A 15,394-nucleotide genomic window follows, 5' to 3' on the forward strand; every position below is an offset into this window, starting at 1 on the left:
ATATCACTGCCATTACTTGTGACTACTCTCATCTAGACTGGTTCCTAGGCAGTTATGATATGATAAGTGCTAAACATTGAGTTCAAAATCAATACAAAAGGCCGATGCCATCTCATGGAGGAGCTTCATAGGAGGAGGAGATGAGCCATACAGCTGATGTTATGAGACAAGCATTTATGCAAATATGAATAATTCTCTGCAAATGTGGCTTCAAATGCCATTGCCCCATATCACATTCTGGAGATGCGTTTGAGCAGATGACAAGAACTGTAACCATCTTGGGTGTAAAGGACTCTCAAACCGGGACAGGATAAGTTGGATGTGCGGATAAGAGAGAGGACCTGTGACCGATTCCTTGAAGCTCTTGAACGACACTGAAGCCAATCGTCAGAGTTGAGATTCTACGGGTAGACAAAAAAAGAGGGTTGTACTTACGGATTAGTAAACTCGGAAGTTTCCAATGAGTCGAGAATTGCTCAAGTTGGAGCAACAGAAGAAGTTCGCAGTTCTCAATCTCGGATATGAGATGTGTGTTTGTACTCTCAGTATACTTCTTGTGAATATCCAAAAAGACAAGCGCCGTTAAGCTGATAAGCGAAAGTGCTGGGTCAACAGTGAGAGTGTAATTGCTGTCCCACTTCTCCGCTACCCCAGCTATGTTCTGACAGGTCTCCAGAACACGCTGCCAGCTAAGCGTCCAATCATCACCTTCTGGAAGATAGTAGCAGCTCGCAAGAGCAGCCAGTAGTTGAGCCATATGTAGTTGAAGTACTGGGACTAATCTCGCGTGGTGATTTGTGTTTGATTCATTCATGAAGGCGTTTCTTCCAGGGTTCAAGAAGTTTCGTGGTAAGGCTAGACGTATTGCAGATAGTGTACGTTCTGCGTCGAGTAAATTCGCCGTGAGGATCTCGTGAGGAACTAAGTAGCGCATACTCATTGCCCGGCCGAATTGCCGTAGGACAGTGACGGTGATGAGATGGATGTTGAAGAGGACACTGCTTTCGCTCCCGGTCTTGACAAACAAGAGAAGGTCAGGAAGACTACGCGGATAGTGGGGTAACCTGCAAGGAGCGACGAAACCTTGAGAAAGCTGATCCTGGTGATTTAAAGATGTGTTGACAAGGCGTTCATCAACTTGGTACGGTGTTCCGGATGAGAGATTGGCGTACGAGTCAAGACGATACACACACCACCAGACAAGCTTCCAGTTCTGAAGGTCCGCGTCACTCACATTGGACCATTCTGGGGAGACGGATTGGATTATGTCCAGACGATCAAGGCCCATCCAATACGCCAGCCGGACGATCTTTCCTATGCGCATCCAGGCTTGCTGGCCAGGGAATTGGTGGAACTCGTAAAAGACGAGTAGACAGAACTTGCGAAAGAGGTCAAGACCTGGAAAGTCACCGACTGTATCTTCTTGAAGAGTTGTGTTGCTTAGGATTAGGTCAATACGACCGTCGAGGTCAAAATGAGGCGATGCAAATTTGAAGCCTAGGAGTTTGGCTGTGACGAGAAGTAGAGCTTCGGCGAGTTCGGGGCTGCATGTTGATAAAGCGTCTTTGCTGTTTGATGCTACGGCCTCGGAAAATAGTGGTATGGCTTCATTTATGGATTTGAAGTATTCATCGGCCCTGACATGGTTAGTACATGAGGTTCTATGGCCACGTAGGATCGTTTCTTACAGATACGTTTCCTCTTCGGGTAAGATGTTTAGACTTTGTGTTGATTGATTGCCAATAGATGTATGGGAAGTGACAGGGGTTTCAGAGGTTTCAGATGGTAGATCCGAAACAACTGGAACCGAAGAAGCGATGTCCTCAAGGATAGAATCGGCCTGCTGGGTGGCTTCCTCTATGTCTTCAAAGCGAGTGATTAGATAGCGCGATGCTTGAATAGTCAGTTGACGGCTCTTACCAGAATGCCTCCTCTCTCGATTACGGATTGCCCGCGGGGCCCTACCGGAGCCCGGGGCTGGCCCTGGCCGACGACGCGTCGTAGAGTAGCTACATGTCTTGCCGCGGTCTAGGCACCGCGAGCATGACGGTTGTCCTAGATCGCCTGTACCAGGCCGGTCGCATCAGTACTAGGGACAGGGAAATACCGGATCATCTCACATCGGACTTTAGAGCTGAGGAAGGGTTATTGTCAGATGCTATATTGCCGAGGGTCGATGCGGGGTCTACGAACCGAATGCAGTTGTCGCAGACTCTAGTGCTCAGCCGATGAGCAGAGGGAGCTGCGCCGGATGTTCCGCCGCCTGAAGACGGTGACTCAGACATTTCTTGGTATCGGAAATACTATTTATCGGATACTATCACTAGATACGCCGCTTGTAGGTGTACACTAGCATATGAAACGTCAATCCTAGGTCGCTTTCTGGTGTAATCAGATCATCGGAGGCGAGAGAAATGGTCGAGATTGTGGATTCACAAGATGCTCCGAGGAATTATGTAGTATTTCCGATGACTAACCAACCTCGGCACTTTCAATGCAGCTAATCCCACGTCGGAGGATCTCAAAAGTCAAAAGCTTGAGATCTGCCGTAGTTTTTATTTCCCCGCATTTTAGCATCGTAGAACAAGTAGCTTATGGATTCCATCCTGGGACATTAAAAATGAGTGTTATTGTAGAGAAGATGTATGATGTATTTAAGGACTGATGTCAATGCAGATCCATGGGCTGGCAACACACCCTGTGACATACCAACACGATGGCTAATTTCTCAGTACTGATCAAGTTTGAGTCTGAAGAGGACGGGGAGACATATTTCGCCGACCTGGGTTCCGATGCTCAAGGCCCGCCTGCTCTCGGCACCAAGGTCGCCGCGGTCAAGTCTTTACAGGGCTTGGCCGATAAGCATAAGCCCAAAACAGTGACAATTCGTCGTGTGAGTCTTTCGTGTCATAACTTCGCTGAGATCAAGCTCTGACCAATCCACTGTACTAATTGAGTACAGCTCTTAGCACCACTTCCGAGAGACGACCTACCTCTATATTGCGTAGGATTGAACTACCGTAGCCATGCCAAAGAAGCTTCAGTATGACGAAACGGAACATATAACCGTCTCCGTCAATGGCTAACAAGTCTGTAGCTCACTCTGACCTCGGTTCCTCCTCTATGGACCAAGCCAGCTGCATCACTTGCAAACCCAGATGAAGACATTCCACTAAATGACTTTTGCGCTAAGAGTCTCCCAGACTATGAAGTATGAGGCAGCATCCTTTGAAACAACGGTATATTATGCTAATTGAGCTTACAGGGCGAGCTCGTATTTGTAACCTCCAAACAGTGCCGGAACATTTCTCCGAAGGAAGCTAAGGACTACATCCTAGGCTACACCGTTGGCAATGATATTTCTTGCCGCATGTATCAGCTTCCCAAGCATTCCGCCGGTCAATTCTTCTTCGCCAAGGCTTTCGACAAATTTGCACCTATTGGACCCGCGTTGATCAGTCCAGCTGTATTTGGTGATGGGTCAGGCTTTTCTGTAGAAGCAAAAGTCAATGGGGAGGTTCGGCAAGTAGCAGAGTTCAAGAAGGATATGGTCTTCTCGCCCGAGCAGATTCTCAGCCATATGAGCCAAGGTACCTCGCATTGCTTATGAACGGGATCAATGCTGACAGACTTGGTACAGGAACAACGATACCGGCTGGTACAGCGGTCATGACGGGAACGCCTGCTGGAGTGGGTGCTTTCCGTAGCCCCAAGGTATTCCTCAAGGATGGTGACGTCCTTGAAGTCACCATGGCGCGGGCTGGGACGTTACGAAACGTTATCAAGTTTGAGTAAGCATCGTTCGTTCACCTACGTGAGCCTGGAACAAGAAGCTTTGCTAACTGCGCATTATGCAGAGTTGGAATTTCGACGCGTCTGATAGTCTCTGTACAGAGATTTGCTATCTTCCTGTTCAGCAGATTTATGTAGAAGTTGCTTATAGGCACCCGGCGTCGTTGTGAATACAGATACTTTGTCTTCGTATCTCGGGTCATTGTGTGGAATAAATTCTGAGGGTTGCTTGAGTTGATAGACTAGAAAACTGACGCTTGTATTGCGTGCCTTACCTTGTGTCCTAGTGACGCTTTATATATAGAGGGCTAAAGATAAGAATTATATCCAGAGGTTCATTATGTGTTCAGAAACTATGATAAAGTCCTCTTCCATAAGTATGCCGCATGCCAACTACAGGGAGAGATGCTATAAACTCTATAATCTTTATGCTAAACATCACATCAAGTTGTGATTGACCATAGCCATTAACACAGGTTAGTACTGGGAGTAACTACATTAAAGTCCATGATTTACAGAGCTGAAAAAATTGAGACGTAATGGAAATATATTAAAGACCTCTAAGTGACAACCTTGGGGAATAGCTACCTAGCACGCTCTACCATGCCCACTATGTCTTACCCCCAAACCCAACAAAACCTCTCAGCGATTCCAGAGAACTGACCAGCCCAGCGTAGTTAGAAGAACAAGCAAAGATAAAGAAGTCGGGTCGAATAATCGCAAACTTCGTACCTCTCCCAAGACGCTTGCCAAAGACCGAGCTGTCATATCTATTCGCCATGTGCCCATCAGCTGCGGCGGTCTCCGAAGGTGAACAGACCGTGAGATGGCCAAGGTCTCCATCAGTGTCCGAAAGTCTTTTTTGGCCCGGCGATAAGTCGCCTGACTGTGCATCATAAACAACGATGGCATCGTTTGAGATGATGGATGAAAGTCCAGCTTCTTGGACTGCAGCCTTTGCTTCAGCGTGTAAGCCTTGCTGCCTAACGGGGTTTCCGTCGCCCACAACCACTAGAGTGAAGATGGTATTGTCCTTTCGTAAGAGTTCATCCGATAAGAATGATTCTGCCAGGCCCTTGGATCTCATATGTATCTGTGGAAGACGAGAACCGCCTTTTCGCTCCCTGACAAAGAACCCGTTCCCAACATCCGAAAAGCCCTTTTTCTCTTTATAGGACATGTAATCCATGTACCGAAAGACAGATGTGCCGTGAAGAAACATCAAAAGCCGGAAGCACAAACGTTGTAATAAAGAAGGCTCATTATTGCAGATGCGACCATTGATCATAGAGAACTGCGCTGCGTCGTCGATGCTCTGACGCCGCTCGGATTCCCAGCACTTGAGCAGCTTATCTTGGTTTTCGGGATTGGAGTTCGGGTGGAGCATCAGGGCTAATCTCCATGCAAGTTGGTGAGCATCTCTGACACCACTGCCAATACCTTGACCGGCGAAAGGAGGAAAGACATGAGCTGCGTCGCCGATGAGGATTGTTCGACCACTGAACCAGCGGTTGACAACTTTGTGAACAAAGTGAAATGGACGACATCGTAGAATTTCGATACAGTCTCGTGGGTAATGCACAGGCCCGCCGAACTTGTGACTGCGGCTGCTGTCTTCCTCAAGAGTGATCATCGGCGTAATATGCTCCCAGAGTAGCTCCTCCGAGTTGTCCTGGATAAGTGTCTCATCCTGAGCAAACTCATGACGCCAGAGTCTTTCCTCATAAGGGCCAAATCTTCCAGAAGCAGTCGCCTTTCCAGGCGGGGTGCAAAAGTGCCATCCAACAGGCCAGAAGAGATCATAAACCTCTTGTGGCGAGTACCCAAACTTCCAGAGTGGAAATTCAGGATGAGTTTCTGGAGTAGGAAGCTTCATCTTCAAGTTGGCGGCTATCCAGGTGCCGCTGTAAGGATAAAGCCCGTCTTGTTGTTTTATGCCTACAGCCGGTTCAAGGAAGTGTTTCCGTACAATACCTAGCTTTCCATCGGCGCCGATGAGCCATTCTCCTTTGATCTGCTGTCGTGTGCCTTGGCTATCGTTGAAGTCAATCACTGGGGGATCTTGTTCTGATCGCGAGACCACTTCACAGGCGACACGTAGTGAACAGAACTTTGACTCCTCGATAGCCTTTCTCAAAGCCCCTTCTGTATCTAAAGTTAGTATAGAAGACACGTACGCGTCCTTTAGACTGAAGAGAAGGCATACCTAGACGGGGCTGCATTTGCAAAATGCCTTCTGGTAAGGCTTGTTCAAGACTGTTGATGTCCCCAATACGAATTGAGAAGAATGGGGGAGTATTGAATGCACCGAGATGGAAATTAAGATGTGGAATTTCTGAGTCAATAGACATGAGTACATGATTTGACTCAGTTTGGAGACTCATTTGCTCTCGAAGCTTGTAGACCTACCATGACCTATGCCCGTCAGGTCGTTGATCCCGAGGCTGTGTAGTATTCTGACGGCATCTCCAGTGAGGAATACGCCTCTGGGGTCAGTGGTGATCTCTGCTTCTTTTTCAAGAATAACGGACTACCGAGAGTGCATCGTCAGTACTGAACATGAGGGTGCTGTACTTGTCGAAATAGTAGCTACTGACATGAATCTTCAATCGGGCTAGTGACAGGCCCAGGGCAAGACCTGCTGGTCCACCACCAACAATGATGACTTGAGTTTCATCCATTGGGTTATCAGAAAGGGATGTGCTTCGTCGTATAAGTTGGACTATACAGCTGTTTGCAGGACTTATATGGACGACAGCCAGCCCAGTCGTTCGACCGGAGTACTATGGACCTATGCCCGTGATCCTCGGTAATGATACCCCAGACTCCATTAAAATGTCCCCTGTAGCAGACACCGCAAAACATTGAATGCGGGGCACACCCTTCGAATTGAGCTTGGCCTGTCGGAAGATTTGTGGTTTGCTTGAGTTCCTCCGCCGCTAGTTCGCAGATTCTCCGAGCTTGTTGCAACAGGAACAACTAACAAGAGAACAAATACCATGATACAGAGTTGTTGCTTTAGGCGTTGTTTAATTTTAGAGATGGTTGCTTCGGTCCTGTAAAGTACATATCCTGCTATTGACTTTTTAAGACCGTTGCATGTGTATAGTCCACCAGACTCAGCTTAGTACAAATAGCGGTCACTAAAGCAATTGCATTACAAGCAATTAATATTTGTAAAGAAAAACAATGGGAAAATGATACTCAATAAAAGACTTTCTTGTAATACCCCGTATTACTGTGAGAAAGTAAGTAGTGAGCAGTCTATTGTCCCAGACCGCCTTACCCTCCGCTTCCCCACCTGCTAGTCTTATCAGAGGCCACACACAAACTCAACGAGCTTCTGCGAATGCCAGCACCTTTCCAATAGAGAACACCTTCAATATTCTCTATGTGGCTACTGGGGTCTTATCTTAGTGGCTATTTCTACTTGTCTCAGGCATTATCCGGTAAACTTGTTTAGGAGATAAAGCCAGACACATGTGGCCAGCCACGGCTTTGGCGTAAAATACATCCGCTTTAGGAAAATGAATCCCCTCAATTTAACGCATATGATTGGCCATCGCTACAGCTAGTAGCGTTGCTATCAGAACACCACATGACGATATTGTTGAAAGCGAAATGTACCCACCCGAGCTGGGACTAATCATTGGCAAAAACGGTCGAGGCTATTCGAGACTTGCCAATTTGCGTTTTGCAAGGGATAGGATACCCAGAAGTAGATCTTATCGGCTGACCAACCAAGTAGATTTCTCGTATGATAACCATGGTACGTAAAGAAAAGAGCGCATCTTTAGTCGAATGCGAGAAGAAACATAATGACAGAAAACCTAACAACTACTTAATCAGTATATACTCTAGAGAATTATTATCCGCATGACCCAACGACACCTCTAGCTTCTAAGCATCCCAAGCCATGTTTAGGCTCATTGACATGTCCCCTTATATTCTTCCTGGCACTCTCTTTGCCTTAGCGCTGCCTCTTTTCCTATTAATCAAGACATTCTTATCCTCTCAATCCAGAGCAGACCAAGTCTCTGCCAGGCCTTTCAAGCCACCGAAAGGATGGTGGACTGATACCAAGCGGTTCAGCGTTGAACAGCGTGCCATCTTCAGCCAGGTATGTCATCAGACTTTACATGTTGGATTCAATCTGACAAGAGTAGAGCTGGATTTGTGTCAGCCATCGCAGTCGGTTCTCAAAGGCTGGCGACTACATCGCATTTGAGATTGCCGGCTTTAGACTCCTTCTGATGCTAGGCAAGGACGACGTGGTTCGAGCATTTCATAACGTCTGTCGGCACCGCGCATTTCCAGTCACTAGAAAGACTTCTGGCTCAGCATCTATACTTGGCTGCAAGTATCATGGGTGGAGTTATAATAATAAAGGGGAACTTATGAAGGCTCCCCACTTTGAAGATGTGATTGGTTTTGATAAGAGCCAGAATGGTCTTTTCCCCGTGCACACCAAGATGGATGATAAAGGATTTCTACACATTAACTTGAACAGCAGCCCTGAAGCAGGCGATACCAAGCTTGAGAAGGCGAAGGCTATCGGAAGGTCAGCACCGATTGGCCAGACCCAACAATATCTTGGATCTTGGGAAGTAAAGGGGAAATTCAACTGGAAGGTTCCTGGTAAGTACCTTGGTTTGCTAGCACCAAATGCGACGCATGTTTACGGAGTTTTAGGGAATGCATTCGATCGGGAACTATCGTCTGCCCACTATAAAGGTTCTCTGTCGCGCTTGTTCGGCCCTTCTGTAGCGGGAAAGCTTCGATTCAGCCCTCTCAGCACCGTTTATTCGCAGAGGGGAAGCCCCATCTGGTACCAGCTCAAGTATTCTCCGGAATCTGTTAGAAAAACCACCGTACGATGTGACGTGTACTCAAAGTCAAAGCAAGATAGCTCCGACTTTGAGAAACGCTTGAAGCCCGATCTGGAAGTTGAGATCAATTCGATTATTCGGCGACATGAAGAGCTTTATGAGAAACTCGCAAGCTCTGCTCATTCCCTAAATCATGGTGGAGGTAGGCTGCACGCTCGCTTTTGGTAACTATAGAAGACTAAACATATCCAGATGAGCATGCTGCGCTGGCTGATATGGTGGATAAGCACGCCGAAAGAGAAAAGCGCGAAGGAGCTGAGATCAAGCCAGCTGCAGCGAATCAGTGCCGAAGTAATGGCTATGCAAAAGCCGAAGGGAGTAAGTTAAATATCACTAAGCTTCCATTAATATATTGAAATGGGCAGCTAATATATCTCTACAGTATGTATGGCTTTAGAGGGGCTCGACGACTCTGGGGATTTGGAATGGTAGCTAGCAAGATGGTTTAATTAAAATTCTAGCACATGATCTGCCGTGGCTTCTTTCTGAATTTTTACATCCTAAACCATCTTGTAAATGAGAATGAACGAGGTTTAATAGATTGCTGAGAAAGCCTCTGATGAAGGCTGATATTATGGAAAAAGAACTAATCACTTTATTATGTTACATAGCTGGCCAGCGCCATTATCTCTCATTCACTCTGTAATGACAAAGATGAGAACTATTCTAAGTTATACTGATTAATAAATTGGTTACATCATTGGAAGTTAAAGAAATGGCTTTTGTATCTTCTGAAACGGGGTTGAATCAGATTTATTGTAATAATCTACAACCTGTGCATCCACGAACAGTTCTGAAATACATTATTTTGTCATCCTGAAAATAAAACACTTTTCTTAAACCGATTTACGTCGTTGCATTATTCCGCTCTGTACAGCTTGGCAAAGCGAGTAAATCATCGAGATAGTCGGCATCGGAACCCCAAGTCGAAGCCCTTCACGCATTGGTTCCCCCACTAGATATTCGTACTCGATTGAGTTTCCCTAGAATTATTTAATCATCAGGCTGAGTTCTCAAGGATTTTGAGGAATTGTGCACACCTTTCTGACGTCCTGGAGCATACTGGGCTCAAAGTTATCGTCCACAGCGCCGTCACCCAATAACTCCTGGGCAGTTTCTAAGGGGAGTCTGTGTCCAGCTGCAGCTGCAGCAGCCATGATCTCTTCCATGGCAGCCTGTATTACCTTTCCCATCGCTGGACTTCCTTGGCGGAGAGAACCAGAGTCAAGGTTAGTGATGGCGCAAAGTGGGTTTACTGTAGCATTGTAAACAAGCTTTCTCCATCTCTGTCTCATGGTATCGGCCATGTAGTAGCACGAGGCTTTTCCTGAAGCTGCGTATAATGAGACAAAACTCTTTGCGGCGGCCTCACCGCATGTCTTGTTGATCTCTGGACTCGGAAAGGCGCCAACAAGTAAATGATCGTGGCTCGTATGTTGGATCCAGCCTGGTCTTGTCTCTTGCGAACCGGCAAAGCTGATGCCAGATAGGACGATATTGCCTGATATCGCTCCCTGTATTCCCTCTCGATATTGAATCCATTCTGAATGAGGACAATAACGGTGATGCCTGGTGAAACTGTGGGCGCAATTAAAGCCGCCATAGTTCGGCCAAGCCCAGGTATGTTTTTAGTAGTAATGACGATGTAATCATAGACCCGGTCATTCGAAGACGGATGGGGAATTTTGTTCACGACTACAGAACGGTGTGGGTAGCTGAAGGGATAACTTGATGGCTAACAATTATTTTTGGTAGGGCGCCATCCCTCTATCTCACCATACTCACATGAACTGATTTTGTACCCATTCGCACTGACAGTTTCGTAGTTTGAACGCAATACAGCTGTCACTTTGGCCCTTGAACTGGCCTCGAGGCTCAAGGCAGCAATAACACCAAGCCCTCCGCCTCCAATCAGTAAGATATTTGAGGTTTTAATCATGATCGCGAATGTGACATAAGAACTCTGCCAATGCTGAAGAGTGAGGGCAGACAAGATTTCATCAAGGCATGAGCAGGATAGCGATAACGGCAGGATAGAACTTATAATCTATCTCTGTTATAATACCATGGATTCTACATTATGATAAGCTTTCAACTTATCAATTCTTTCAATTCTCAAGAGATTGTTAATCACAAAGAGAAACATCACAGAGAAAGGCGGGGTGGCCCAGCTCGGAATTGAGGCAGCGGAGGCTTGGGCATATTATTGGCCAGTAGCAGCGGATCGCTTTTCCTAGTCGAGGTAAGGAACACGATTCGCTGCTTGAGGTTAGCAGAGCTGTTAGTCAAAGAAAGACCGTGACTTTGATACATGCACTCCATTTGTCAACGCATGTTTGTCGAGGCATGGATACATATCTAACCATTCGAAATTCCGCGTCTCAAATTCTCATCACATCAGAGGCCTTGTAGAGACATTGATTTATGCGCCTTATCAAGGTTGTCTATCAAAAATGTCTTGTCCAAACACACTCCCTGCCTCATGGTATACCAGCAAGGCCATTGCTGCCTTAGAAAGACGTGCTATATTCAACAAGGTATGCTCGTATGTCGGCAACTTATCGGGGCAGCCACTGATGTGTTCTAGACCTGGATTTATCTTGGTGTTGTCACACGATGGCCCGCTGACGGCGAGGATTGTTTTTACGATCTGGAGCAGTTCAAATTTACTGTTCGACGCGAGTCAGAAGACTGGAAGAGCATCCAAGTTTTCACAAGTGACGTACGAGGGGGCTCCTATAGCTTCAACTTGAACACTAACGCTCTCAGGGCACTCAAATGCGTCACCATATCACCCGGACCGGCCTCGTCTTTATAACCTTCTCCGATTCGACGCCTGAGTTCAACGAATACTTTCCTAGCCTCGAAGAGCTCATCTCAACAGTGGACTTCACCGCATTCCCTTTTAGAACAAGCCTCAAATATACCGGCCAGTATAATTGGAAGACTCTTATAGATGGGTTTCAAGAGTGCCTTCACTGCTCCTTTGCGCACCCATCATTCTCCAAGGTTTATGCGCCGACTACATACAAGGTGCTTAACGAGAAGCACTTCTCACGTCATTTTGCAGAAGCAGATTGTAAGCACGACAGTCCAAGTGACGGTCTTTTTCTTTACTTCTTTCCCAATTCCACATTGAATTTGTATGGTGGTGGTATCTCCTCGTTCCGTACCTGGCCAACAGATGATCCGTCCAAAACTATCATGCAGTTTGACTACTATCACAAGTCATCTGTAGAAACGCAGGAATTTCAGAACTACTACAAATTCGCCCGAACTGTCGCAACGGAAGATAACGACCTTTGCGAAATGGCTCAGATGAACCTGAAGGTGGGGATTTATACTGAGGGCATACTCAATCCAAACAAGGAAAACGGCGTGATTCGTAAGTCGAACATATTGTGGCACCTCAAATACTTTCATCGTACTGATGTGTGTTGGGTATTAGATTATCAGAAGCGGGTCTTTGAAATGTGCCTGGCCGAGTTCAACAAGGAAACTGCAGCGAACCACGAACGGGAAAAGTTGGATTTGAGCCTGGATTCGAATGTCAGCTTAGCAGCTGCTGAAGGGAATATCTAGCATTGTCCCAGCAAGAATTTGCAGTTGAGACGTATGGCTGAGAGCCTAAATCAGCAGAGAGAACTCAGTCCCGGTAAGACGTCAATGGTGCAGAGATGTAATCAACATTATTTTGTTTGTGACCTTATTGCAACCACGTAGGAAAACTGAACTTTTGGGATAAGAACACTCTAACAATGCACAAAAATGAAGACTACTAGACAGAAGCTATGCCATGGCTATTCTGGCCCTGCTGGCAGCCAGTCTAGTCTGTAGAAGAAGCTTACAAGCTATGCAGGGGATTAGATAGCCTGATTGCTACCCGAGGAGTCGCAGTGGTGGACAGCTCTGGTCTGTGATTAAATCACCACGATGAGACTCATTTCGACCGTTATAGTAGAGAAATGCCTTGTTTAAAGGTTAGAGATTATGGAACAAATGTAGGAGATATTGTCGCCCAGTTTCCCTTTGCCTCTGGGGGCATGGACATGCACTTAGCTAATCAATTGCATCTTATTGGTCGATCTGGTGTCAGTTGGCGGTAGAAGAGTCAAAGCTAGTCTAGAAAAGGCCTTTCGAGCCCACTGTGACCTATTATGGATAGTTCCCCACATTCCCCCGCTTTCTTATCTACTCTCTGGTCTGGTCTACATGTACAGCGATCCAAGTCCCCATCTCCTCAGGCACATTACAAGCATTGCAAAAGATCTAATCCTGATATACCAAGCAAGCCGCCAGAAAGACTGAATTTCCGTGGAGCAAACATACAGAGATGATTAAAATACCCGCAAAACTTTAGACATGACACCTCCCGAGACATCTCAGCTGCGTCATCTGTTACCAGCTTCCCCAGGAAATCAGATGCATACAGCGCCACAAAAACGAGCACCAAACAAAAAAAGCCGGAATGGTTGTGCAAAAACCCATGTTAAATAAAGCTATATGGAGGAAAGTGCTAATCTTTAGTCTAGGATGCGTTACGTGTAAAGCAAGACGAAGGAAATGTGACGAGAAAAAACCTTCTTGTTCTCAATGCCTTCGCCGGAAAACGACATGCGGGGGATACCAAGCAGAGTTTCGGTGGAGGGAGTTCGAGAAGCCCGGGGCAAACAGTACTTCGTCAGGTAATAGTAAGCAGACTGATACTTTCCTGGCTCATGGTACGATGCTAAGGATTTTATCCAGATGGTAGAGGAGGACAACCCAGGTCGGACCGGGCTCATACTGGATCGCGAGCTTTCCACTTAGACGAACCCGAACTCCCAGGGAGACGTGAGTCTGACGACTATGACTATGGAGTCATAAGCTGTCTAATCAGCCCATCCGAATTTCCGCCACGAGATCTTGTCTTCCAGCAGTCTCATACTGCCCAAACTCCATTTGATCTAGGGTCTCGATACGAGTTTGTTGACTGCGGGACCGACTTTGATGGTCCCCAGATCCATGATCTCTCATTGGAGATGTCCTTCGATGTATCCGAAGATCTGGACGACCTCTACGAAATTCTTGCCGGTATTGATTCCTACGAAGCGCCAGCAGTCCACCACAATGCCTCGCAGTCAGATTGCCCAACAATACCTGGCGGTATCATAACAGGGTCACTTAACAATGAACCATCACAATTGTCGTGTGTCAACTTACCGAATGAAGATATCTCCTTATCGCCAGGGCTGCATACAGATACTTTACAACTTGTTGAAGGAACGACAGCATTTCAGAGAGATGTTGAGTTTGGAGAAATAAATATTGAAGCTGATGACTCTCCATCAAGTTCAAGGAGTCATCCCAGGTCGCCTCTTTACAGGGTTCCTCAGCTCGCTAGCGACTCTCCAGAGAATATTTCCGTGCTTTTCGATCGCCGCATATGCGAGGTTTTATGCATCAAAGACACTGCAACCGGAAATCCATGGCGAATGATCGTCTGGCCCCTGGCCAAGGAGCACACTGCGCTTTATCACGCACTTGCTGCCATGACGTGCTTTCAGGGGTTCAATAATCTCCCTCAACATCGCGCCATAGGATTAAGGCACCTCAAATATGCAGTTAAACAGCTCACAGTCATGGAAACTAGCGATTGCAAACCTGAAGCTACCATTAGTACGGCGCTGGCCGTGAGCCTAGCTCAGGCCTGGTGCCATCCTCGATCTTCTACTACCACGAGTTACATACGGAAAGGAGCCGAGCTTCTTCGAAAGGCGCTAATAGACCATCAGTCTTCTCGGCGTCCCAGAGATGAGTTGATTGGGTTAGGATTTCTTTCAAATACCTGGATATACATTGATACCATAACGCGCGTTACATGTCATGACGGATACGTCATGGATTTACCGCTCATGTCGGATTGCAGCTTATTCAGCTCTAAATCTTTAGGTGCGACGGTAGATCCTCTCATGGGATGCGCTGGGCCACTATTTCCTCTTCTCGGCGGCGTAGCTGATCTGGTCAACCGCGTTCGGCAAAGGCATGAAAAGCTTAACTCGCCAGCAATTGTCTCCGAGGCAGTCCGCCTCAAAACTTCAATTGAGCGATGGGAACCCTCTACTGAATTGGACCAAGACCCCCACGATACTCAACTGTCTTCGAGCACGATTGATTTGATACAAACAGCTAATGCGTACAAGTGGGCAACTTTGCTGTTTCTTCACCAGGCAGTGCCAGAGCTTCCGAGACAGGTTTCGTTACAGGACATGACCAGAAAGGTCCTGACCCTTATAGCAACTGTCCCAGTAGACTCTCATGCAGCCATATTTCCCGTAATGCCACTGATGATTGCGGGGTGCGAGGCTACAGAGACAGAGGATCGGACCTGGGTATCTGACAGGTGGCGAGTTCTAGGTTCTCGACTTACCTCGGGACTTGTCAACAGATGTTTAGAGATTACAGAAGAGGCTTGGAAGAGGTGTGACAGGTCTTCTAAAGAAAATCGTACTGAAACGGCTTCCTCTATCCCGTCATGCTCGACGGTGAAGAGCGAGATACACTGGATGACTGTCATGAAGGACTGGGGCTGGAAAGGTAAGTTCATAAGTCCACAAAGCTAGAGAAAGAAAGGATATTAACACACACAAGTAATGCTGGGATGAGTAGATCATCGCCATGTATCTTGTAAAGGACATATAAGCTTCAAATCTTCTTAAATAGTAAAGAAATGA

At 46.7% G+C, this 15,394-nt stretch overlaps 7 protein-coding genes; 4 read left to right on the plus strand and 3 right to left on the minus strand.

Moving 5' to 3' along the window:
- Window positions 1–112: 112 nt before the first annotated feature.
- Window positions 113–2,285, minus strand: FFUJ_11125 (uncharacterized protein; the record flags this gene model as incomplete). XM_023569989.1 has 5 exons in its annotated part: window positions 113–153; window positions 436–1,637; window positions 1,689–2,064; window positions 2,121–2,134; window positions 2,194–2,285. 5 exons carry the CDS (start codon window positions 2,283–2,285, stop codon window positions 113–115), a joined length of 1,725 nt encoding a protein of 574 aa, XP_023437124.1.
- A 431-nt stretch (window positions 2,286–2,716) lies between these two features.
- FFUJ_11126 (related to bifunctional 4-hydroxyphenylacetate degradation enzyme) lies at window positions 2,717–3,795 on the plus strand (the record flags this gene model as incomplete). XM_023569990.1 has 5 exons in its annotated part: window positions 2,717–2,893; window positions 2,963–3,043; window positions 3,098–3,211; window positions 3,266–3,590; window positions 3,641–3,795. 5 exons carry the CDS (start codon window positions 2,717–2,719, stop codon window positions 3,793–3,795), a joined length of 852 nt encoding a protein of 283 aa, XP_023437125.1.
- Window positions 3,796–4,402: 607 nt separating this feature from the next.
- Window positions 4,403–6,473, minus strand: FFUJ_11127 (related to monooxygenase; the record flags this gene model as incomplete). XM_023569991.1 has 4 exons in its annotated part: window positions 4,403–5,937; window positions 5,999–6,127; window positions 6,202–6,322; window positions 6,390–6,473. 4 exons carry the CDS (start codon window positions 6,471–6,473, stop codon window positions 4,403–4,405), a joined length of 1,869 nt encoding a protein of 622 aa, XP_023437126.1.
- A 1,253-nt stretch (window positions 6,474–7,726) lies between these two features.
- Window positions 7,727–9,113, plus strand: FFUJ_11128 (related to choline monooxygenase; the record flags this gene model as incomplete). XM_023569992.1 has 5 exons in its annotated part: window positions 7,727–7,912; window positions 7,959–8,430; window positions 8,485–8,823; window positions 8,874–8,999; window positions 9,064–9,113. 5 exons carry the CDS (start codon window positions 7,727–7,729, stop codon window positions 9,111–9,113), a joined length of 1,173 nt encoding a protein of 390 aa, XP_023437127.1.
- A 404-nt stretch (window positions 9,114–9,517) lies between these two features.
- On the minus strand, window positions 9,518–10,620 carry FFUJ_11129 (related to ketopantoate reductase; the record flags this gene model as incomplete). XM_023569993.1 has 3 exons in its annotated part: window positions 9,518–9,664; window positions 9,722–10,224; window positions 10,458–10,620. The coding sequence occupies 3 exons, from the start codon at window positions 10,618–10,620 to the stop codon at window positions 9,518–9,520; spliced, it is 813 nt and encodes a 270-aa protein (XP_023437128.1).
- A 514-nt stretch (window positions 10,621–11,134) lies between these two features.
- Window positions 11,135–12,463, plus strand: FFUJ_11130 (uncharacterized protein; the record flags this gene model as incomplete). XM_023569994.1 has 6 exons in its annotated part: window positions 11,135–11,218; window positions 11,269–11,403; window positions 11,451–12,066; window positions 12,130–12,230; window positions 12,264–12,336; window positions 12,405–12,463. 6 exons carry the CDS (start codon window positions 11,135–11,137, stop codon window positions 12,461–12,463), a joined length of 1,068 nt encoding a protein of 355 aa, XP_023437129.1.
- An 811-nt stretch (window positions 12,464–13,274) lies between these two features.
- On the plus strand, window positions 13,275–15,394 carry FFUJ_11131 (uncharacterized protein; the record flags this gene model as incomplete). XM_023569995.1 is given in 4 exon segments in its annotated part: window positions 13,275–13,366; window positions 13,374–13,402; window positions 13,428–15,257; window positions 15,384–15,394. Coding segments are annotated over 4 exon segments (1,962 nt in total).

Source organism: Fusarium fujikuroi, chromosome FFUJ_chr10 (genome assembly GCF_900079805.1).
Source record: "Fusarium fujikuroi IMI 58289 draft genome, chromosome FFUJ_chr10".
In the NCBI taxonomy this organism is placed as follows: domain Eukaryota; kingdom Fungi; phylum Ascomycota; class Sordariomycetes; order Hypocreales; family Nectriaceae; genus Fusarium; species Fusarium fujikuroi.